The 23827-nt window shown below is 38.3% G+C and overlaps 1 protein-coding gene across 1 annotated transcript; it reads right to left on the reverse strand.

Moving 5' to 3' along the window:
• Positions 1–17995: 17995 nt before the first annotated feature.
• LOC119536594 (membrane-spanning 4-domains subfamily A member 4A-like) lies at positions 17996–22564 on the reverse strand. Its single transcript, XM_037839446.1, has 7 exons — positions 22554–22564; positions 20245–20428; positions 19769–19906; positions 19527–19583; positions 19018–19152; positions 18549–18662; positions 17996–18079 (listed from the first exon to the last, which is right to left on the reverse strand). Exons 1-7 carry the CDS (start codon positions 22559–22561, stop codon positions 17996–17998), a joined length of 720 nt encoding a protein of 239 aa, XP_037695374.1. The 5' UTR covers positions 22562–22564.
• Positions 22565–23827: the final 1263 nt, after the last annotated feature.

Below are 23827 nucleotides of genomic sequence, written 5' to 3' on the forward strand. Positions count from 1 at the left end.
TTCTTAACTCCCCATTGCCCCTTCCCCCATTTCTCTTAACCCAAACTCTACATTTCATCTCTATGGTTATATTCTCTGATAATTTCTTTGTGTTTGCTGTGGAGGTTAAAATTAACCTCTTAATCCATATCAATCTTGTTTTTCTTTGATACCACCTCCACTTCAATAGGACACATAAACTATGTTCCTATACTCCTCCATTCCCCCCACCTTTATACAGTTGTCTAAAATTACATATTTTACATTGAGTTCAAAACCACTGATTTGTCATTAGAGTTTGTGTAATTTATATCATGTAGGAAGTAAATAGTGGAGTTACAGTTCAAAAATTACTGACTTCTATTTGTATTCCATTGTGGTTGGAGAATGTGCTTTGAGTATATTCAATTTTTTTTTTAAATTTCTTGAGGCTTGTTTTATGTCCCAGCTTATGGTCCCTTCTGGAGAAAGACCCGTGATCACTAGAGGAAAATGAGTGTCCTGGTGCTTTGGGATGTAAGGTACTATATATTTCTGTTAAAATTCTCTATATCTCTTTCTCCTTTCTGTTGTTTCCCTGTTGGTAGGGCTCCCTTTAGAATCTGAAGTAGGGCAGGTCTTTTATTGGCAAAGTCTCTCAGGATTTGTTTGTGAAAAATTTAAGCTCTCCCTCAAATTTGAAGGAGAGTTTTGCTGGATAAAGTATTCTTGGTTGGAAATTTTTCTCTCCCAGAATTTTAAATATGTCATGCCACTGCCTTCTCGCCTCCATGGTGGCTGCTGAGTAGTCACAACTTATTCTTATGTTGTTTCCTTTGTATGTGGTGAATTGCTTTTCTCTTGCTGCTTTCAGAACTTGCCCCTTCTCTTCAGTATTTGACAGTCTGATCAGAATATGTCTTGGAGTGGGTTTATTTGGATTTATTCTATTTGGAGTTCACTGGGCATTTATGCTTTGTGTATTTATATTGTGCAGAAGGTTAGGGAAGTTTTCCCCAACAATTTCTTTAAATACTCTTTCTAGACCTTTACCTTTCTCTTCCCCTTCTGGGATACCAATGAGTCTTAGGTTTGGACATTTTATTTTATCTATCGTTTCCCTGAGATCCATTTTGATTTTTTTCGATTTTTTTCTCCATTCTTTCTTTTGTTCTTTCATTTTCTGTTCTGTGGACTTCTAGGACACTGAGATGTTGTTTAGCTTCCTCTAGTCTTGTACTGTGAATATCCAGAGTGTTTTTAATTTGGCCAACAGTTTCTTTTATTTCCATAAGATCTTCTATTTTTTTATTTACTCTTTCAATGTCTTCTTTATGCTCTTCTAGGGTCTTCTTTATGTAGCTTATATCCTGGGCCATGGTCTTCTTGATGTCCTTTAAATCCTTTGCCATGTTTTCATTCCTCGGTTGTATTTCTTTGATTAATTCTGTGAGGAACTTTGTTTCTTCTGATAACTTGATTTGTGTGTTTGGAGTTGGATTCTCCATATTATCTGGTTTTATCATATGCATTGAGATTTTCTGTTGTTTTTGGCCTCTTGGCATTTGCTCTGCTTGACAGCGTTCTTTCAATTTGTAAAAAAAAACCTACCTAATTTTTCAGAAACACTGTTTGGTGACGTACACTTTCTCTAACTAACCAGCAGATGGCATCTGTGAGTCACCTATACCTCTCAAGTCAGTTCTCCACCTTGTCCCTGCAGTGTGTGGGGAAATGATTCTTGTGGGGTCCAGCCGGAGAACTCAGCCTGGGTGTGTTGCTGGAGCCATCCTCCCTGAATGCGGGGCACTTGTATGGGTGGCCAGGGAGGAAGGACAGCCTCAATATTCAAATCCCTCTGGTTCCCGGAGATTCAAGGCCGCCGCAAGAGTTCAAGCCTTCATTTCATTTCAGCCCCAGCCCCTCTCTCTCGATGTCCCACAAACCACCGGACTTGGCATAGTGTCCCTGGGATCTCCGAGCAGGTTCCCCCGCCCAGCCGTGTTCCTCCAGGACCTCTGCGGAGGGAATGCCATGCTACGTCACCAGTGCGCGCCGTCCCTCAAGGGAAGCCCCAGGCCACTGGGGCGAGCTGGCTCACTTTCAGCCTGATGCAAAAATGGCCAAATGGGGCGTCTCCACACCCCCCTCCTCGCACAGTTCCTCCTTCCCAGCTCTGGGACAACTGGCGGGGCTCTGGGCTGTGGGCACGGCCCCAGGCAGGAGTTTATCCAGCCCTCCCAGGAGTGAGATAAGATATAACATACATAGCCACAGGTATGCCTGAGACTGCAAGTAAAATCCATCCATGTCTTTGAGCCCTATAATTTAGTCTCCTCTCCCCCTCACCCAGTATTTCTTCTTGTCTCTGTTTCTTTTCAACTGGTGTAACCCAGATCTTCCTTGAGAGCTCTGAGCCTCTGGTTTCATGCCCTTGTCAGTTCACAGTTGCTGCAATTTCCCATTCATGGTTATTACCAGATATGGAAGCACCAAGAGGCATCTCAGTGATTGTTGCTGAGAGAGTCCACTGTATTCTACCTATTGGGTCACAGCAACACATAAGATACATATAGCGTCTTAAGAAATAGTGCTCCAACTCCACAGAGCAGGGAAGTGCCTTAGCTGGGCATTTAAGAAGTCATTCCAATGTTCTATCTGGAAGAAATTTGAGCTTTATAAAAATTAAAAACTTCTGCTTTTCTAAGAATACTGTTAAGAGAATGCAGTAAGAATCTACAGACTGGGGAGAAAACGTTTGCAAAACACATGTCTAATAAAATATGTTTATCTGGAATATATAATGAGCTCTCAAAACTCAGTAGTGCAAAAACCAAGAGTCCAATTAAAATGTGCAAAATATTGGAACAGACAGTTCATCAAAGAAGGTATCAAGGTAGCAAATAAGCACATGGCAAGATGTTTAACATCATTAGTCTTTAGCAAATACAAATTAAAACCATGATGAGGCAATACTACATTACTATCAGAATGGGTAAACGTTTTTTAAATGTTCATAACAAGTACTAGTGAGTATGTAGAGAATAAGAAGTCTCATTCACAGCTAGTGGGAATGTAAAATGGTACAGACATTCTGGAAAACATGTGGCAGTCTCTTAAAAATATAAATTTATACCTTCGATCAGTCATGAAGGCATATGTCCATATAAAGACTTGTATGCAAGTGTTCATGGCCACTTTACTGTTAACAGCCCACAACTGGGTATGCTACAAATGTCCATCAGTAAATAAATGGATAAACACATTGTGCTATGTTCGTACATTGGGATATTGCTCAGAAATAAAAAGGAATGAACTATTTATACATAATTATGTATGAAGCTCAATTTATTCATGCCTAGTGAAAGAAGCCACTCAAAAAGAGTGCACGATGTATAATTTCACTTACATAAAATTCTAAAATGGCAAATTAATCTATAGCAAGCAAAAGCAGATAGATGGTTTCTTGGGAATGGATATGAAGCATCAAGAGGGGCAGAAACTTCTAGGGGTGATGGATAAGTTTTTTATCTTGATTATGTTGGTGGTTTCATGGTTGTATACATAAATAGGAACTTTTCAAATTGTGCCATTTAATAACCACAGTTTATTGCATCTCGATTATACCTTATATGGACTTTTTATTTAAAGGCATTGTTAACAAACCTAAAGTCTGTTCCTGCTGGAGGAGGGATAGAATGTCCCAGGCTGAAAAAGAACTAGTTTTCTAGGTGCCTACACTCTCATGAAAATCATCTTTATCTTTACAGAAATCTAGGAATCACATCTTGCTCCTCGTAAAACTGAGAATATTCTCTTCCTTGGCATATAAGACAGCTTTTCAGTTTTCACAACACCAATTGTTGCAGAAACGCTTCTTTCCCCAATTAATATATTGGCACCCTGGATGAGAATTAGTTGGATATGGATGTATGGGTTTATGAACTCTCAATTGTATATATCTATCTTTAAGCCAGGACCACAGGAGTTACCCGGGCTTTGTAGTAAATTTTGAAATTGGAAAGTGTACCTTTGATATATTCACTTTATATCCAGCCACCTTAAATATTCTCATTTTATTTAAAATGTTATTTATTCTGAACATTCTTTTAGATTTGCTACATGGAAAAAACCATTATCTGCAACTAATACTAGTTTTGTGTCTTCTTTCACATTCTATATTTAACTATTTTCTTACTGTACTGCAGATCCAGAATAATGCTGAATTAAAGAAGGATCAGTGTGTGCCATAAGGGAACACTTTTATTGTATTACCACCAATGATATCATGTACTGAAGATTTAAATATATTTCTTTATTAGCCTAGGAAGTTTCCTTTTATTCTTAAGTTTCTTTTAAAATTATGTAGAATTGATTTTTATCAAAAGCTTTTTCTGAGAGTATCATAGTCTTTTTCTTATTTAGTCTGTTTTTGCAGTTAGTGGTATGTAAGTTTTCTAGTATTAAACTATATTAGAATGTCTGTGATGAGTTCAACTTGGTCATGACATAGTGCCATTTTTTCCCCATACATTCCACTATTTGCTCCTTTTTTCTGTTTTGACATCTATTTTCATGAGTGAGATTAACTTAGTGCATGCACTGGTTTTCTATTGTTGCTGTAACAAATTATGACACATTTAGTGGCTTGAAGCAACACAAATTTATCATCTTACAGTTGAGTTGGTCAGAATCAGACATGGGTATCCCTGGTCTAAAATCAATGTGCGGCAGGACTGTGTTCTTTTATGGAGGTGCTAAGAAAGAATCTGTTTCTTCACCTTCTAAGAGTCACCCACATTCCTTGGATTCTGACCCTCTTTGAGACTAGCCATGCTGGGTGGCATCCTTCTCACACTGCATCTCTCTGACACTTCTTCATCATCAGACCTCTCTCGGTGACCACAGCTGGGAAAGGTTCTCCACTTTTAATGATTCAGGTGATCAGAGCGTGCTCCCCAGATAATCTGGGATAATCTCCTTATTTTAAGGTCAGATGTTTAACAACCTTAAATCTTTCTGCAATTTCTTTTTTTCCAGGTATTATGAGGTGGACATCTTTGGGGAGTCATTTTTCTGCATATCATTCTGTTTTTGTCTATGGTTTCATTAAAGAAGATAAAAAAGAAAATATAATTTATATTCTGACTGACATTGGTGATATTTCAAGGGTGACATGTTCTGAACCAGAATTCAGAGAGCAGAATCTAAGAGAAAGCAGGGAGCTCTAGAGCTGTTGGAAAGAGAAAGAGCCAACACAGATTTCTTTGCCACCCCTTTCATTAGGGCAGAGCCAGGATATTTTTCTTATATCCTCCTTCCCATAACTTCCCAAGCAGACGGTTCAGATAAATCTGGACCCAGTTATAGCTATCTAATCCCTTAGCAATCTGAACATAGAATTAATGATCCCAAAGCAGAGAGACAGTTTTGCTATGCTGCAGCTTGCATGTTTACCTTTCTCTTAGATTCCAGAAGGAAAAGGAACTGCCCGCTTGCATTAAGATTTCAGGTAAATCTCTATTGACAAGTTTCCTCAAGCTCACTTACACAATCACCCATGACCCTGCTACTTCCTCCTTCCCAAACAGAACCAGAGCAAAGCTTTGCTCAGAGAAAATGCATGAGGATTAGAATAAGGTCTGGTCTCTTCCTAACTTGACATCTCTTCTGAGCACACAGAGTGGGAGTTATTGTCCTTCCTGGTGTGTAATCTCTGAGGGGAGTGATGTATGTGCGATGTACAGCTCTGATGTACATGTGATGAAATCCTTTCATGTTGTTCCAATGTAAGTCACATTGTTTCCTGGGATTCATCCCATGCTATTTTAGGTTCCTGGGCTGCTCAAACAAATACCAGGCAATGGGTTGGCTTAAACGATGGAGATTTATCGGCTCTGGGTTTTGAGGCTAAAAAAATGTCCAAATTCAGGCATCATTGAGGTGAGGGTTTCTTCCCAAGGACTGGCATCCTGAAGGTGGATGCCAGTGGTCCTTGGTCCTTAGCTCGTCACATGGCAAGGCATATGGTGGTGTCTCCTGGTCTTTCTCTTCTCTTCTGGGTTCTGTTGAAGTCCACCTTCTGGCTTCTCCCTCTGTGGCTTCCTCTCTGTCTGAATTTCATTGTTTATAAAGGAGTCCAGCAATAGGATTAACACACTTTGACTGAAGTTACCTCACCAAAAAATCCTAATTACAACGAGTTCACACCCACAGGAATGGATTATGTTTAAGAACATGTTTTTCTGGGTACATACAGCTCCAAACCACCACATTCATAATCTTCCAGATGAGTTTCTGTAGTGTTTTCAACTTGTAATAGATTCATAGGTAATAACTCAACTCCAGTTCTCAAGTGCTAATGTCCATATCAAGGCAAAAGCTTGCTTTCAAATTTCCATGTTCCTCTTGCTGCATTTGTCCTCAGTGCCATGCATAGGTCTTCCTTTGCCGGAGCCTCAGGTAACTGGGCATGCATTACCGCATTGCTTGGCTTTATGCTTCTTGTGGGTACAGTTGTGCCTTCCCCACCACCAGGAGATGTCTTGAGCTCCCAGTGCCCAATCTCTCAAAATGGGAACTTGTTTGGAAATAGGGTCATTTGAGATGGAATTAGTTAAGTTAAAATGTGGCCAAAATCAATTGGTAGGGGGGTGCTAATCCAACATAACTGGTGTTCTTCTAATAATGAGAAAGGCAGCAGGAGACAGACACTAGAGAGAGGCCTACATGAAAATGGAGGAGGTAGAGTGAGGGATCTATAAACCAGAGCATGGCAATGATTGTCTGCAAAATCCAGAAGCTAGGAAAAGACAAGGAAGGGTTCTCCTCTACAAGTTTCAGATAGAGTGTGGCCCAGCTGATACCTTGATTTTGGATCTAGCCTCCAGAACTGAGTCAATAAGCCATCCACATTCTGGTACTTTGTTACAGCAGTCCTAGGAAACTAAGTCATGTAGTATTAGTCGGATGACAAGTGTTCATAAATTAACGCTTTGCTTAAAACATTTGTTTTAAGTAATACTAATTTATGTAATTTTACATAATCCGCATCATTGATTCTATTATATAACTTGTTTTAACCAAGTGATACATTTTGTATACCACTCTGTGTTAGTTAGGGTTCTCTATGGAAACAGAACCAACAGAAGATATCTGTAAATATGAGATTTTATAAAAGTGTCTCACGCAACTGTGGGGGTACATGAGTCCAAATTCCATACGGCAGGCAGCGAGTTGGCAACTCCGATGAAGGTCTTCAATGAACTCCCCAGGAGAAGCCGGCTAGCTGCAGAAGAAGTGAAAGTTCTGGCTCTTCTCCCTTAAAAGCCTGCAACTGATTGGATTACTTCCAGCTGATTGAGTTCTCTCATTGTAGAAGACACGCCCTTCATTGATGTAATCAGTCGCAGCCACAGTCAATTGACTGATGATTTAATAAACCAGCCTTCTGGTTTATTAACCAGCCACAAATGTCCTTGCAGTAACAGGCCAGTGCTTGCTTGACCAGACACCTGGGCACCATCACCTGGCAAAGGTGACACATGAACCTAACATCACACACTCCGCCTGGTTATTTGGGGAAATTTTCTCTCAATCCATGATTTTCCTGTTCTTATACCCTTTGGCAACCCAGGGCCTGGGCCCCTCCCAAATTTCTCTGATTTAGGCGAGGACAAAGGTCAAGAAAGTAAACAATCTCCCCAGAGGGGTAAGAACGTAATCATGGATGTGTAAATGGCATTCGTTGCATCTTAGTATTAAACACTAATCTTAGTAAAACATCGGGTCTTAGTCCCCTTTAATGATTAAACTAGAGACTGATGTCCTTATACTATACAGCATGTCTTTGTTCTAAAATCACATATTACCCACCCCCTGCACTTCTATTCTTTGTGGGGCACTAAACTCTGAACAGCCGCCACCGGAGACCCTCTCCTGTTCATAAGTCCCAATAAATCTATGTCTACTTCTGTGCCTGGTGTGATTTTTGGTCTCGCAGCAGCACCTGCCTGCTCTCTGCACAAACTCGGTCTGGTCTGAATCTACCCATGGTCTGCCAAAGTTGTCTGCCTCACCACACTACGTGGATTTTTCTAGCTTTCTCTGTCCTTTTGGCCATGGTAATTAATTTATTGCTTCATGAATTGGAAAAATATCAAGGAAAAAACCCCCATAATTTTGTTGCCAAATGTTAATTGATTGTATATTTTAATTAAGGCAGTGGAAGAAATATTTCAGATGACTAAAATATTGGGATCAGGGAAAAGTAAAAATGAATAAATAAATACAGTGAGGTTCTGCAGCTAACCCTTTCTTTCCTGCCCATCTTCCAGGTTCAGTTAATGTTTTCTGCCAAAGATGTCTCAGGAATCTTTTCATTATTTTTCATAAAACATTTTCTGAAATAATCTGATTCAAAAGAATAAACCTCCTAACATCTTTACAAACACCAGGGCTTGAATTATTCAACAGAGACCAGGAATCCCTTTACATATCACCATGTCACATTAATCATGAAATCATGAGATTCCTTCACAGGTATAAAAATATATATATATATATATAATAATATAATATAATATAATATAATATAATATATATATTACCAGACCAGTGGCTCTTTTTTCTCTATCATTCAGGCTTATTTGTCATTTAATATAAATGCTGATGAGGACATTTAATTGCATGTGTAATTTTTGTAAAACAAAAATTTAACTTTTTCCCTTCAAATCAGCCCCCCAATATGTTTTCTCATCCTTATGATATGTCTTCAAAAATCTGTCTTTCATTTAATTTTACCAATTAATGGGTGAATCCTTGGATATACAAACTGTGTCACAGAGATTAACCTAATATTTGATTCACCAACCATCTTTTTCCTTTCCATTGCAACAGAAATGACTTTTTTCCTATGGATCACATTTTCCTAAATATGGGTTGGGACTTGAGGCCATTGTTCATAAATTATTATCCCATTTAGTTTCTAGATATAACCATATCTCAGATATCAGTAGATACGCTTTCAGAGATACTAGCTTGGTATCACTTTGTATGACTGCCCACCCACCCCCATAGCTACAGCATGGTGTCATTCCACTGTAGAATCCCAGCCAGTCATACCACAAGGAAGAAACATTTCCTTGTTTCTTTGGTACATATGCCATAGAGACCAGTGATCAAGGCCCCACTTCCCATAACATCCACATTAACTTGTGTTATTAATTCTTACTCCACCCACCTGAAGTTCAACCAGATTCCACAGGTTAAAGGCAATCCTCTACAGCAATGCCCTCACCCAGGCACCAGCTGGAAATCTGGGGTCCATGAGGCACCAGCACTTCTGTCCAACTAGCTAAAAGTCTGGGGGTTCTCACCAGCACCTCAGTTTCAAGTATTTGCTAGATTGACTCAGAACTCAGGAAAGTGTTATATTTACAATTACAGTTTTATTATAACAAGAAGAAGCCAAAAGAAGAGGTGCACTTAGAGAGGTTTACAAGCATCTGTGTCATCCTCCAGTGTGGTCAGAACATTTCATCCTCCCAGCACATAGATATTGTTCTAGTTTGCTAAGGCTGCCGGAATGCAAAACCCCAGAGATGGACTGGCTTTTATAAAAGAGGGTTTATTTGGTTACAAAGTTACAGTCTTAAGGCCATTAAGTGTCCAAGGTAACACATCAGCAATCGGGTACCCTCACTGGAGGATGGCCAATGGTATCTGGAAAACCTCTGTTAGCTGGGAAGGCACATGGCTGGCGTTTGCTCCAAAGTTCTGGTTTCAAAATGGCTTTCTCCTAGGACGTTCCTCTCTAGGCCACAGCTACTCTTCAAAATGTCACTCTGTTGCTCTTGGGGCATTTGCCCTCTCTTAGCTTCTCCGGAGCAAGAGTCTGCTTTCAATGGCCATCTTCAAACTGTCTCTCTTCTGCAGCTCCTGTGCTTTCTTCAAAGTGTCCCTCTTGGCTGTAGCTCCTCTTCAAAACATCACACACAGCTGCACTGAGTTCCTTCTGCTTGTCAGCCCATTTATATGGCTCCACTGATCAAGGCCCACCCTGAATGGGTGGGGCCACTCCTCCATGGAAATTATCTCATCAGAGTTATCACCCACAGTTGGGTGGGGCACATTCCATGGAAACACTCAAAGAATTACAATCTAATCCACACCGATAGGTCCGCCCACACAAGATTACATCAAAGATAATGGCATTTGGGGGACATAATACATTCAAATCACCACAGATGTGTCTTGCCAATCAATGAAGTTTGGCAGAGCTTTGATGTCAGAGTTTTTATTAGAGTCTCATTGCAGAAGCATGAGTTCTCCAGTCCCCCCTGATCCTGCCCTGCAGAGGTTGGGCTGATATGATATGGCTTAAAGTCCCAATCTCCTAATCACACAGTTGGTCTTTCTGGTGTTGGCCAGACCGTCACCCTAAGACTGTGTGTGTGGCTGGCTTCCCACTGCATCATCCCCATAGCATAAACTATAGTTGTGGTCTGGGGCCCACTCTGGATAACAAAAGATGCTTCTATCAATGGGAATTCCAAAGATGTAGAGTATCTTCCAGGAATTGGGGAAAAAGCCCAGTCAAATTCTTTATTATACAACAACATCCTTCTATGATTTAGCCACACCACTGCTTTCTCATAAATGCATTCCTATCCCCTGATAATCTGCTCCTATTAAAGATTTGTTCATGACTCTCAAAGACTTCAGCTCCATTTCCAATATCCAACATTCCTTTCTAAGTGAGGGTACAAGTGCATAGTTGGAGATGGTTATGGTGTTCTAATAAAATACTTAATCAGTTCAATTTTAGCCTGTTGTCCTTCCAGGCCTACTTCCATCCATGGCCAGTATCCTGGAATCCAATCCCTCTACTCTCCCTTTTTGTGTGAACAAATCCTCTACAGTATGATAAGATCCCTTTAGGAACAGTTTTATTTTAGGCTTTGACCCAGCACACTAACTCCAAAAAGGATCCTAACAGCCAAGCAAAGGCTTGGTTCTGCAGTGCTAGTGCTGATAAAGCCACCATATGGTGTGAAATCTTTATTATCACACAGCCCCATGCATATAATCAACCTCTGTGGATGAGTCTGCTGAACCTCTACTTTCACCCACTGTGGTAGAGCAATTAACATGATATCTGCTGAATCTGCTCAAAAAGTTTGCTTCTACTTCGGGTTTAGTCATCAGCCTATACAATCTCTTCCATTTAGTAGTAATTAGAATTAATGGTGTGACTCCCGATTGTGATGCTAAGAATCCATGCCAGTAATGCTTTTCCAGGTTTCTGCTGGTCTTTATATTCCACATGTTCTAATTCTTACACACTATACTTTTGGATATTCATATCCATCTGCCTATCATGTCTGGCTGCCTGTATAGTTCTTTGAGTAACAGGTGGTTTTAATGGAGTTATTTTTTGAGTCAATGAGTATCTTCTTAGGTGCCCATGGAGGCATAACAAAGCTATCCAGTAAAAGGAAAACCTATTACATCCCATTTTTTTATATGCTAGGCTTTAAGCAGGTAATGGGATCTTTCACTCATTTCTTCTACCTCATGCTTTCTGGTCATCCACTTAAAATAGGCGTGTAAGTCTATCGTTTCTCAAATCCATGTTATACCAGTGATTTGTGGGTGATCAGCCTCTCTCATCTAATTCTTATGTTGGTTGTCCATCTCCTGCTTTTTCTTGCCTTTAACCTGTAAAATTGTGCTACTTTTTTTGAAAACTGATTGGTAGTTTCTAATAAAGTCAACCACATGCCTACCATTTGACTTTATAATTAGCCATTTGTCTTTCTCTTCTTGCAATTACCTGTTTATATATTTTTGCGACATATCTATTGTGATATGTAGTTTCTATTATTATTTGCAGAAAGCATTTTTGATATCTGACTACTAATTTAGATTACATGTATTGAAAGTATCTTTTCCAGTCATTGGCATTTTTGTCACTTTTAAATATAATCTGCTTAACTTTAGAATATTTTATTTTTAATTTATTCAATTCTATCAACATATTATTTATCTTTTATGCATTTTTGTACTTGTTTAAAAATATTCTCCTATATACTATACTAAAATATGATGCTTTAATTTTTACATCAACGATTTGATTTTTTATATTAATCTTTGTGTATGGTGTAAAAAGTCAGGGTACATTTTCAAATGCAATTTTCCTATGGCATGGATTCATATTTTCAATATTTATTTAATAATATTCAATTTTATGGGTCCAATGACTTCTTTCATTTTTTATTGACTTCTAGTCCGGCAGTATCTGCTGACAAATTTTCCCCAAAATGTTGTGGGTCTTTTACCTACCTAACTGCATTAGACAAAAATTGTACCTATAGATCTTTTCCAGGTAAGCCCTCTCTACCTTGGACTTCAGATTAGGCTGAAACTTCTTAGTTGCCCTATTGTTCAATTGAGAGATCTTGTGAGGCAAACACTGAATTTTGTTGAAGGGCCATTTGTGTGGACTGAAAAATCCTGATTCTTTGACCACTCTGAGGTTTAACAAAAGGTTATCAACATATTTTGTCAATAATGCTTAGAAGTCATTTCTGAATTTTAGCATCTTTTGCAATCTGTAGAGTTTGAGCATTTTTAAAACCATCAAATCATTTCTCCTTTTTGTCTAAGTTCTTCCTTCATTTTGTCTCTCTCCTCTCCCTTTTTACTATAAGCAGCAAGAAGAAACCATGTGGTGTGTTCAACATTTTGTTTGGGAATCTCCCTAGCTAGATCACCAAGTTTATCGTGTACATGTTCTACTTTCCATAGAATTAAGAACATTGTCACCAACCTTTCTACCATGCTATAACTAGGTCTCTTTTCCTCCAGTTTCCAATAACCTTTTCCATTTCCTTCTGAGCCCTCATTGGCAGCATCCTCAAAGTCCAAATTTTTAATGAAAGTCTGTTCTAGGCAATTAGTCTTTCTCTGTCATGGTCCTCAAGAATTCTTTCAGCCTCCACTCAGTGCTTAGATTCAAAGCCATGCCCACACTTGTATGTATTTTTTATGGCAGCTGATAACTTCCAGGAATCAAAATCTGTGTTAGTTATTCTTTACTGCATAAAAATGATCTCAAGTTGAGTGGTTTAAAATAGCAGCCTTTATTATCTCACAGTTTGTGAGTCACTAATGTTACTAATTTATCCTTTTATCTTTATTCTTTTCTTCCTTCTGCTTGATTTGGTTGTATATTGTTCTATTTTTATAGTTTCTTTAGGTGTAAGCTTAGAATATTGCTTTGATTTTTTTCTAATATAAGCATTTAATACCATGAATTTAGTTCTAACTATTGCTTTAGCTATGTCTCACAGATTTATATATATTTTATTTTCATTCGCATTTAGTTTGATTTTTTTTCCCTGAGACTTCCTCTTTGACACATGGATCATAGAAGTGTATTGTTTAATTTCCAATTAGTATATGGGGATTGTCTTGCTATCTTTATGTTATTGATTACTAGTTTAATTCCATTATGAATAGATAGCATACTGTGCATGTTTTCAATTCTTTTAAATTTCTTAAGTCTGTTTTATGACCCAAGATATTTTCTATCTGGGTGAATGGTCCAAACACCCTTGAAAAAAAATTGTGTTCTACTGTTGTTGGGTAGAAAAGTCTGTAAGTATTAAATGAATCCTGTTGTTGTATGATTTTTCAGTTGTTCCATGTCTTTGCTGATCTTCTATATATGTTTTTATCAATTACTGAGAGAAGGCTGTTGATATACCTTAATAGTGGATTTGCCCATTACCTTTCAGTTCTGACTGATTTTGATTCTTGTGTTTTGAAGCCCTTTTGTTTGATACATACACATTCAAGATTGTTATGCATTCTTGGCGAATGACCTTTTTTCATTGTGTAATGTCCCCCTCCATTCCAGGTACTTTTCTTAGCTCTACCTATTTTGTCTTATATTAACATAGCCACTCCACTTTCTTTTGGTTAGTGTTTGCATGGTATATATTTTCCCATCTTCTTACCTTTAATATAACTATTTCATTGTATTTGAGATGATTTCATTTTAGAAAGAAAGTAGTTGGGTCATTTTTTTTTCCCTGCTTTTTACCAATAATTGTCTTTTAATTGATGTGTTTAGTCCAAGTATATTTATGAAATGGTTGACATATTAGGATTTATTTCTGCTAATTATTTTCATTTATTTATTTTCTCTGTTCTCTGTTTTTCTTCTCTCCAGATCCCTTTTCTTATCCTGTTTTCCTGTGGATTATTTGAATATTTTTTATAATAATATTTTATTTTTTATGTATTTATTTATGTATTTATTTTTGATTATATGTCTTTGTATAGATTGGATTTTACTACTCTAATTATTTGTAGAAGATTCTTTCAGAAGTGTGTTTTAGCTGATATTTTCTGTGATCTTTTCCTACTTTTTTTTTTTTTTTTTTTAATTTTTCAGTTCTCTGGACATCTTCACTTCTTGTCTTTGTTTGAATCATGACTGATACAACTTGTTCTGTGGCCATAGCTAAAGCATTTTTTTTTTTGTATTTGTATGGCAGCCAATTAATATCATGCCTCTTCTCCTTTGAGGTTCTGAAAGCAATGAAAAATATGACAGAAGAGAAAACAGAAGGAAATTAAAGTATCAGTTTTCAAACAAATAAAGATAACTTATATATGCTGCTCTCTAGACTTCCTAATGCTGAACTTCAGAATCACACAGACTTTCTCACCATATCATGTGTGATCCTGGCCTTCCACATCATTCTAGTGCCTCATTTATCAAAGCATACACATGGTCAAGATCAAATGAAAACTCATGCTTTTTTTCCATCCTGTTCAATCTCAAGAGAGAGTACAGGAAGTGGCTGAGTTATGCATGCCCTGTTTCCTGCTCCCAAACTCATTAGACCAAGTTACTTCTCTGCTCCTGGAAAATAATAAGTACTGTATCATTAAAAGAACAAAGATAAAACAAAAACCCACACACCAAAAACCATGAGTGTTACACTGGTGTGACTTCCTCCACACGAAAGGAAACAAAAGCAATGGGGAGGAGCATCTCTCTCGCCATAATACTTATCTTTGTTTTATAGGCAAGGAAAATGAACTTTCTAGATCCCACCATCATTACACTTAATTTGACCACAAATTCAAGCAGTATATTTTCTAAGAGGAAAAAAAATGTCCTTTATAAAAATAATCCTACCCTTTTATGGGAAATAAGAAATGATTTTGCAGATCCATATGCAAATAAAATATGAGCTGGAGAATAGAATTTAAAGCAGTGGTACTATAAATAGCCATATTTGTTCTAACAAGGTCAATGATATGGTAGTTTAATGGCAAAAATTGTGACAACTGATTGAATAGAAGAGCAAATTAATTTTGAAAAATAAGGAATTACTATTTTATTCAAAAATCCGTGCAATTTCTAGGTTCTTGAAATTCTTGTATATTTATCACTGACATTTAAAAAATAAAACATTTCCTGGTGCCAAAAAAACAAGCACCACACAGAAACAAACACTGCATATAGCAGCCATTTGTCTGTCCCATTTTTCTGACTCCATGGCTGGTATATTTTTCCTTAGAACTTGTTTTACTTTTTTAGGCTGCTTCAAGCAAATACCATGAAATGTGTTGACTTAAACAATGGGAATTTATTAGCTTACAGTTGTGAAGCCATGGAAATGTCCAAATTAAGGCATCATCAGGGTGACACTTTCTTCCTGAAGACCAACTACCAACAATCCTTGGCTCCTTTGCCACATGGAAGGCACATGGCGGCATCTGCTGGTCTCTCCCTTCTCTTCCAGGTTTTATTGCTTTCAGTTTCTTCTGTGACTTTCTCTCCCTGTCTGAATTTCATTGTTTTTTAAAGGACTCTAGTAAAAGGATTAAGAACCATTCTGATTGAGGTGGACCACACCTTAACTGAAGTAATCTCACCAAAGGTCTTACTTACAATGGGTTCACACCCACAGGAATGGATTAACTTTAAGAACATGTCTTTCTGGGGTACACACATCTTCAAACCATCGCAGACCATTCAGAGATCCTATTTCTGCCTTTATAATAGACTCTCAGAAGACTAGTCTCTATATACATATATATATAGAGGGGGGGGGAAGGAAGGAGGGAGGGAGAGAGGGAGGAAATAGTTTTGTTTTTATGAGCTTTGCAAAATCAGAATCATACTACCTAGAGTCTTCTGTGATATGCTTTTTTTATTCAGCATCATTCTGTTGTGATAAATCAATGCAGTTGTATGTCTCTATGGTTCATTCATTTCAAATATCCCTTTGTGTTAATATAAAACATTTAATTTGTTACGTGTTGCCTAAAGCATGTATGCACAAGATTCTCTAAATATACCTAGGAGTGGAGCTGCTAGGTCTCATAGAGTTAAATATTTTACTTTCCAATATCCAATTTTCATCAATTTAATCTCTTCTTTCTATATATAAGAGTGCCCATTGATCTCCATCCTTTAAAACACATGTCATTTTTAGACTTCTGACTTTTTGCTAGTACTGTTGGTATGCAATGTTTCTCATAGTAGTCTTAATTTAAATTTCTCTAATTACGAACTAGGCATTTTTCATATGCTTTCCACTTGCATTTTATTTTCTGTGACGTGCTTATTTATAAGTTTTTTCATTTTCTATTTGTTTTCTTCTTATAGACTTATCATCTTGCATTGATTCTGGTAACTAATCTTTTCATGACTTTGTGGGTGGCAATTACCTTCTGCAAGATTGGGGCTTGACATTTTACTTTCTTTCTACTGTCTCTAGAAGAATGGATAGTCTTGATTTAATATAGAATATAAAGTCATGCTTCATGGTTGAATATTTTTTGTGTGTGATTTATTATGCTTTGTTTAAAATAATATTTTATTCCTTGTGGTCATAAATTAATTCTCCTATATTGCCTTCTAAAAGTTTCAATGGTTTTTCTTCTAAAATTAAGACTTTAATCCACCAGAATTTGTTTGTTGTATGATAAACTAAATGTTAAATTTTGGTGTTTAATCTCCATTTGTAATAATCAACTGGCCCAGCATCATTTATTTAAGAGACCCTCTTCTCCCCATTTATGTACAAAGCCACTTTGTAAATACATTATTTATTGTCCTGCCAAGAAACAGATGGCACATCATACAGGATATTTGAGGATAGTTTGCTAAAAGAACTATTTACAAAGGTGTTTCCACTAAGCCCAGCAAAAGTTAGAGCCATGACTCCCAATAGCCTGAAGCACTAATGGGGAGCAGTTAATTATGTCTCAGGAGCTTAGCAGAGCCTATAAGAGGAGCAAACTAATAGGAGCTCTGGCCTTTGGTAAAGAGGTGCAGAAAACTTGGTAACCCAGGAGAAAGGGAGCCAGGTGACTAAGGCTCCTATGGGTGTATCCCATTAATTAAATCCTATCAGGAACTAAGAAATAGGTAGCCCATTGGTACAGTCCAAAAGGTGGGTGCCTCAAGACACAAAGAAGGGGGCAAAGATAGGATTTTAAAACGGCAAATGGAAATTATTTGGCATAGTAACATATTAGTTTCATTTATCTGTGAATCACTTCTGTTTTATTTGACTTTTTTTTTTTAATCAATAGCACATTGCCGCTATTACTATAGCGTCATAATAGAATATCCTGTCTGCTGGGACTGTTCCCACACCACACATTCATTGGATCTTTCTTCTCCCATATAAATGTATAATCAGCTTGTCAATTTTCAAAACAAATCCTTTTGACATTTTAATTACAATTTCATTGAATCAATTGATTTCGGGGCTTTAAAATGGCACTCTGACCCTATCACCTTATTAGGTGGAGTGGTTGGAGGGTTGGAAATCAAAAGCATAATCAGTGTCAGAAACAAACAAAATCTTTATTATACTCTGTTTTGAAATGTTCCCAAGCCATGAATCTAGGGAAAATTTCAGAGATGTATTCTCATTGACTTAGTTTTGCAGGATAAAGACCAGGAAAAAATGATGGAAAATGTCAAACCAGCTGTGGTCTATTGGAAGATCACATCATCATAGATGTGTTCAGGAGAAGCAACCGAGGCCACGTTGTCCTGAGATGGTAAGTAAACCACCACCTGTAGAAGGGTCAGAACAATTGGATTGTTGTAGGTGCACAGGTGCTCACATAGAAGAAGTTCCCATGGGCCTCGCTTAGGACTCTTTCTCCATTCTGCTATATGGTAGATCTATGCTCCCATCCCAGAGCCTTCCCCTTAAGTCTCTACAACCATGTTGGTTAAGATGCCAGTCAGGACCCTGTAGATTCTGGAGACAGGTCCATGTGTTAGAAAGTGTTATTTCACATCCTCTACATCCTTGCTATTTGTCTCAAAGATAGGAAAAATTTATGGATTAAACAGAAGAGTCCACCATTTCTTTTACTGATCTTTCTCATAAAGGGAAAAATGGAAGAGTATTGATTTGAAAGAAGGGAAGTGAGGAGAGAAAGAGAATAATAGAGATAGATAGATAGAGAGAGAGAGAGAGAGAGAGACAGACAGACAGACAGACAGAAAGAGAACCTGTTAAACCCTAGAACATTACCTGGTTGACAAAGCAGGCCACCTTGCACCCCAATATGGAGAGAGACAAAGCAATGCAGGCTTCCAGCACACAGAGAATCAGCATCACAGTTACCATCCCTTGCCAAAGAGGAATCTAAAAGAGATGCAAAGGGAAGAAAATTAAGGGGTTTGGGGAGGAAAGAAAGGCCTTTGCCTTGGGAGATGGGACTAATCTTTTCATCTGTTGTCTGAGTACTTCCACTCTATCATTAATCCCTTCCACGTAGCAGGAATACCACGCTAAACCTCGTAAAAGAAAACTAATCATAAAATGTATCCTAAAAATTCAACACAAACCGCTAAAGGATTGAGGATATTCACATCAGACCACGGGTCTTTCTATTGTTTTCTTGACATGCAAATTCATAGTGAAAAATGCATATATAAATACAAAATTTAGAAACTAAACCTAGATCAGAAAATCCATCATTGGAACAAGAGAAACTTACTATATCAAGATGCTCTTCAGAAAGCCAATATTCATTCTTTCCTTCAGTGGTAGCCATTGCAGTCACAGTCAGAATAAAAATCCCTATCCCTGCTATAATGACACTGATTATATTCATTCCCATGCTGCCTTGAATCTGAAAGAAGAGTTGGAATAGTTTGTCACACTCCTAAATGCCATGCCTTTTCCCATTTTTGCGAATGCACAAAATTATATCCAACTCAGTTGAAAGGTGTGGAAATCTACTCAAGGAGCTCCTGCTTCTTGAAAGAAGGAAGAAGTGTCAGTTACCACTGGGGCCTTGTTTGCTTCAGGATCCTGGCACGTGGCACAGGGAGCATATCACAAAACACATAGTAGAATAAATTACTCTTGCCTAAGGAAGAGAAAGCAATTCTAGGACACCCTTAGAGCCCAGCTTGTTCAGAGAACTAGAGACATTTTTATCTTAGTCCCTGGCTGAGCATTTCCAGTTTGCTGGATCCTTGTGGGCCTTGGGAAGACACTTACCAGACCCTTGGTCACTTTCCTTCCAGCAGCAATGGACAATGTTCCAGATGTGAAGAACTGACAAAGGAGAGAAAGCACTCAGAGTTGGCACCTGCCTTCCCATCCTTATGATATCCTATTAGGTCCTGCCTCCCTCAGTACCTAGAAATCTAGCCTCAAACATTCTGCTCCAAGCTTGAGACTTGAAATAAATTCTGCAGATACCTAAGAAGGAAGGCAATAGAATTATTTCAAATACTTACAAATAAGGATCCCCAAACAGGATAGCCAGTTATGACAACCAAGTATAAGTCACGTCTTCCGAAAGAAAAGTCAGTGTAAGAAGCCAATGATGTCACCCATAAGCACAATTCCATCAGGCCAATCATGATCTGGGCTACCTGGGGCATGGGAGGAGGGAGGGCAAGAAGAATTTCTGTAAGATCTTTATATATTAACACCTTTCCCACCTACACATCAATCCTGAGAAGACATCCCAGGAAAAGAATACCCTAAATATGTAGCCATTTCTTCATGCCATAGGCTGTTTGTAGAATATTGCCATTATTTTAAAAATATTTGTTTATTGCAGAGTAGGTCACTTTTCCTATGATTCTGCCTTCTTTGTGAAGGTCAGAAGTGGACACTTAACCTCAAGGTATCCAAGAGGCCTCCAATCCTGATTCTGGGAGCAGGGCCCTCTTCCCAAAGCCTGAGCTCCAGAGTCATGCCCACTCACCCCCAGGACCTGGGGCTGCCCCTTCAGGAAAATGAGCAGATTGTTCTGTGGACTGGCGGGGAAGGCCTCCAATGGGGGGCAAGGCCTCCATTGTCCTGGATGGACAATGTTCTCACTCCCAGGAAGGTTGATGGCAAATCCCTCTGTCTTGCCTGCCTCGAGTGTCCAGCTGTTGCTGTTGACCCTGGGAAATGAAACACTCAGTAGCACAGATGCGCTTTCACCTCTCTTCACCTCAGCCATCTTTCAATGGCATAGGAGAAGACAGGCCACATAAGGCAGCAGAAGACAAGGGCTGGGCGCAAAGGCATGGAAACCAGAGCCTGGAATGTAATCCTGCTACTTCCACTTTCCATCTGCATGACCGTGAAAGCTGGGGCAAGTGCTCGCTTCCTCACCTGTGAAAAGCAGATGATTTTAGTTATCTTTTTCAGTTTTTTTTGAGGGTCAAATAAGTTATATATGAAGAACTCATAATTCATAGCAAGATCTTTCCAAATGACAGCTGTTGTCATTATATGCTTTCAGTGCATGCATTATTAAAATAATTTAGTCTAAGGCAAATTATGGCAGAACGCAAATCCAATCATTTTGAGTCTTATAATTGCCAGCAATTTTGTTGTGTTTTTTTAAAAAAGTCATAACACTGTATTCTCAATATTCCTTTCACTCATTAATTCATCCATTCAGTTACTAAGTCTAGTCATACAGTAAATGTGTATTGAATGCCTAGGTACTGAATTTATAGCAATGAATAAAGTATGCAAAAGCCCTGCCATCTTTGAACTTGCACACTAGTGAGGTGCAACAATGAATAGATTGGTGAATAGATAGAGGTATATGAAAGATAGATGATAGATAGATAGATAGAGGCATAGAGGTATAGGTATAAGTACAAGTATAGGTATAGGTAGAAATATAGAGAGAGACAGAGATAATAGAGAGAGAGAGAAATATTCTGGTAATGCTATTAAGAGAAACTAAATGACACAGTAATCATTTTTCATATAAAGAAACTGAGGGTCAAGGATATTGCACCACTTCTCTTTGAATATTCAGCTATTATTAGGTACTGATGCCCAGGTAAAAATCAAGTGTTTTTTGAATCCTTTCCTACAGGCAAGGGAAGTGAACTTCACCTCCAGGCAATTAACCATGCATTTAAACGTGTGTGCTCCAGCTTAATTCCCAACAATTTTCCTGAGATGTCCTTGTTTGTTTTTGTTTATTTTCTCATTACTCTTGCATATGCTTCCTTTCCCCTAAAGGTCTTCAGGAAGTTTCAGTCTGTCTCAATTTATCAAGTTTTTTTCCTCCTTCCTGAGACTTGAAAATTAAACTTGGCCTTTCTGCCTTCGAGCCTCATTGTACCAGAGGAATGGAGTTCTCTGCGAATCTGTCTCCTGCTCCTTCCAATTTCAGGTACTCAAACCCCTCTTCTTTTCCTCCCCTCTGGGCCAAAAGGAAACTATTGCAGTTTAGCACAGTGTCAATAGTCTAAGGGGACAGATATCAGGTATCTTGCCATCAGGCTGAAACTCTCCTTAGTTTCTCAGAAATATCAAAGATAATAGTCATACAAGGTCTTTGTTTATATACTGGAGCACATTTTCTTTTTCAGCAAATAGAATGAGACCCACAAACTAGGTATGGACAATCATGTCTAAGCCCTTTTAATTGATGGATGTAAACAATCCTAGGGACCCTCACTTGCACTTGTATGGATGACAGAGAGCAGAACATAGCAGATGTAGAATCATGGCCCAGATATATGTAAAACTCCTAAGGAGCTGCACTTGAATCCTTGGCCAGAATTATCATTATTGGGGTCCTTTGGATGAGACCACTAGTACCATTAATCTGGGACAATGCCAAAGTACAATAGCAGGATATTTTATGGCCAAGAAAACAAGAAATATTTTCCCATTGGCCCTTTGATCATGGTCAAGCCAAACACTTTTCCTTATGTCTTCATTCTCTACCTTCTCAAGCATTCAGGCTCAGTGGATAAATGTAGAGTGAGCTAGAGCTGCCTCTGGTCCAGGAAAGTGCACACAAAGAGATATTTGACCCTGAACCAGAGAGGCTAGGCTTGCCCAGCCTACAACCTGCATATTTACCTTTCCTCAGAAGCCAGAAGGTAGAGGAACTGCTCACCTGTGGCAAAGCTTCAGATAGGACCTGACCATTTGCAAATTCTTTCTAGCCTACCTGATATGGATACCCATGGCCAGAGTAGAGCTCTTCTTAAGGAGAAAGCATGGGTCTTAAAATAAAAATTGTTCTCTTCTTGTTTCTGTTGGACTTACCTCTGCATCTCTGTAAGACTCACAGAAAAGGAGTGGAGTGCCCTCACAGTGCACACACTGGTCAAAGATGCTGATCTGCTCTGCTGTGTGATGAAACCACTCCTGATAGCCCCCAGTGGGCAACATCACTTCCTGTGATTCATCTCTTCTAGGCTGCCAGATAAGCAACTGTAATAGTTTGATGTTTGTCCTACATCCATGAGATACTCATCTAACTCCATTCTCATGTGCTCGTGTCTACCCAAAACAAGACTAACGTTCAGACTCAGCTCTTTCCCAAGGCTGTGGGCTTCCTGAGTACTTTTCTTGTTTTCGCACATCAGAACTTCACTTTCTGGGCACAAGCTGCTCTGGTTTTATGGACTATCTGCTGGTTACCATTTCTAAATTTCCATAAATTAAGACTTTGTTTTTCTTTTAAAGCATTTTTTAAACTTTTTATTGTTATATATACAACAAATAATTTTCCATTTTAACCACTTCCAAGTGTACAATCCAGTGGTATTAATTACTTTCCAAATAGTGTGCTACCATCCCCAACATCCATTACCCCAGCTTTTTTCATTGGTTGAAACAGAAACTTTATACTCATTAAGCAAAACATCCCCTTCCCCTTTGATTCTCCTCCCTTCCCCCTGTAATCTACTACCTAGTTCTATGAAATTTGTTTATTCTAAGTATTTATGTAAGCAAAATCACACAATATTTGTCTTTTCGTTTCTGGCTTATTTCACTCAAAATGATGTCTTCAAAATTCATCCTTGTTGTAGCACATATCAGAATTTCATTCCTTTTTATGGTTGAATAACATTCATAGCCAAACTGTATAGGTGATTGCTAAGTTTGAACAGATTTTAGAATGCAATAACTCCCAATGCTAATAGCTCTTCCTAGGATTTGTCAGTTCTCTAAGGTTATAGGATTGGCATTTAGACTAATAGTGTATATGCCTGTGTGGAATGGCTCATGTTTTCGGTATATGATGGAAACTAAGAGGGTTTTTAACTATTAATGGGACCCTCATATCAAATGGAAGTTAGATTCAGGTATTGCTTGCTGCCATAACCCTTATTAAGGAAATAACTTCGATTCTAATAAATGCATATACTGGACTACAAGTCTTTCAAACCAGAAGGAATGCTTTGACTGATTCTATGCCCAGCAGCTCTGCCAACTAAAACCCTGTAGTGCCCTAAAAGAAATCCAATCAAACCCTCCATGCTGATTTTGTCCAGGTTTTAACTGATATCCAGCAACAAAATCCAAGTTTAAAA

The sequence above is a fragment of the Choloepus didactylus genome, chromosome 6 (assembly GCF_015220235.1).
Source record: "Choloepus didactylus isolate mChoDid1 chromosome 6, mChoDid1.pri, whole genome shotgun sequence".
Lineage (NCBI taxonomy): Eukaryota > Metazoa > Chordata > Mammalia > Pilosa > Megalonychidae > Choloepus > Choloepus didactylus.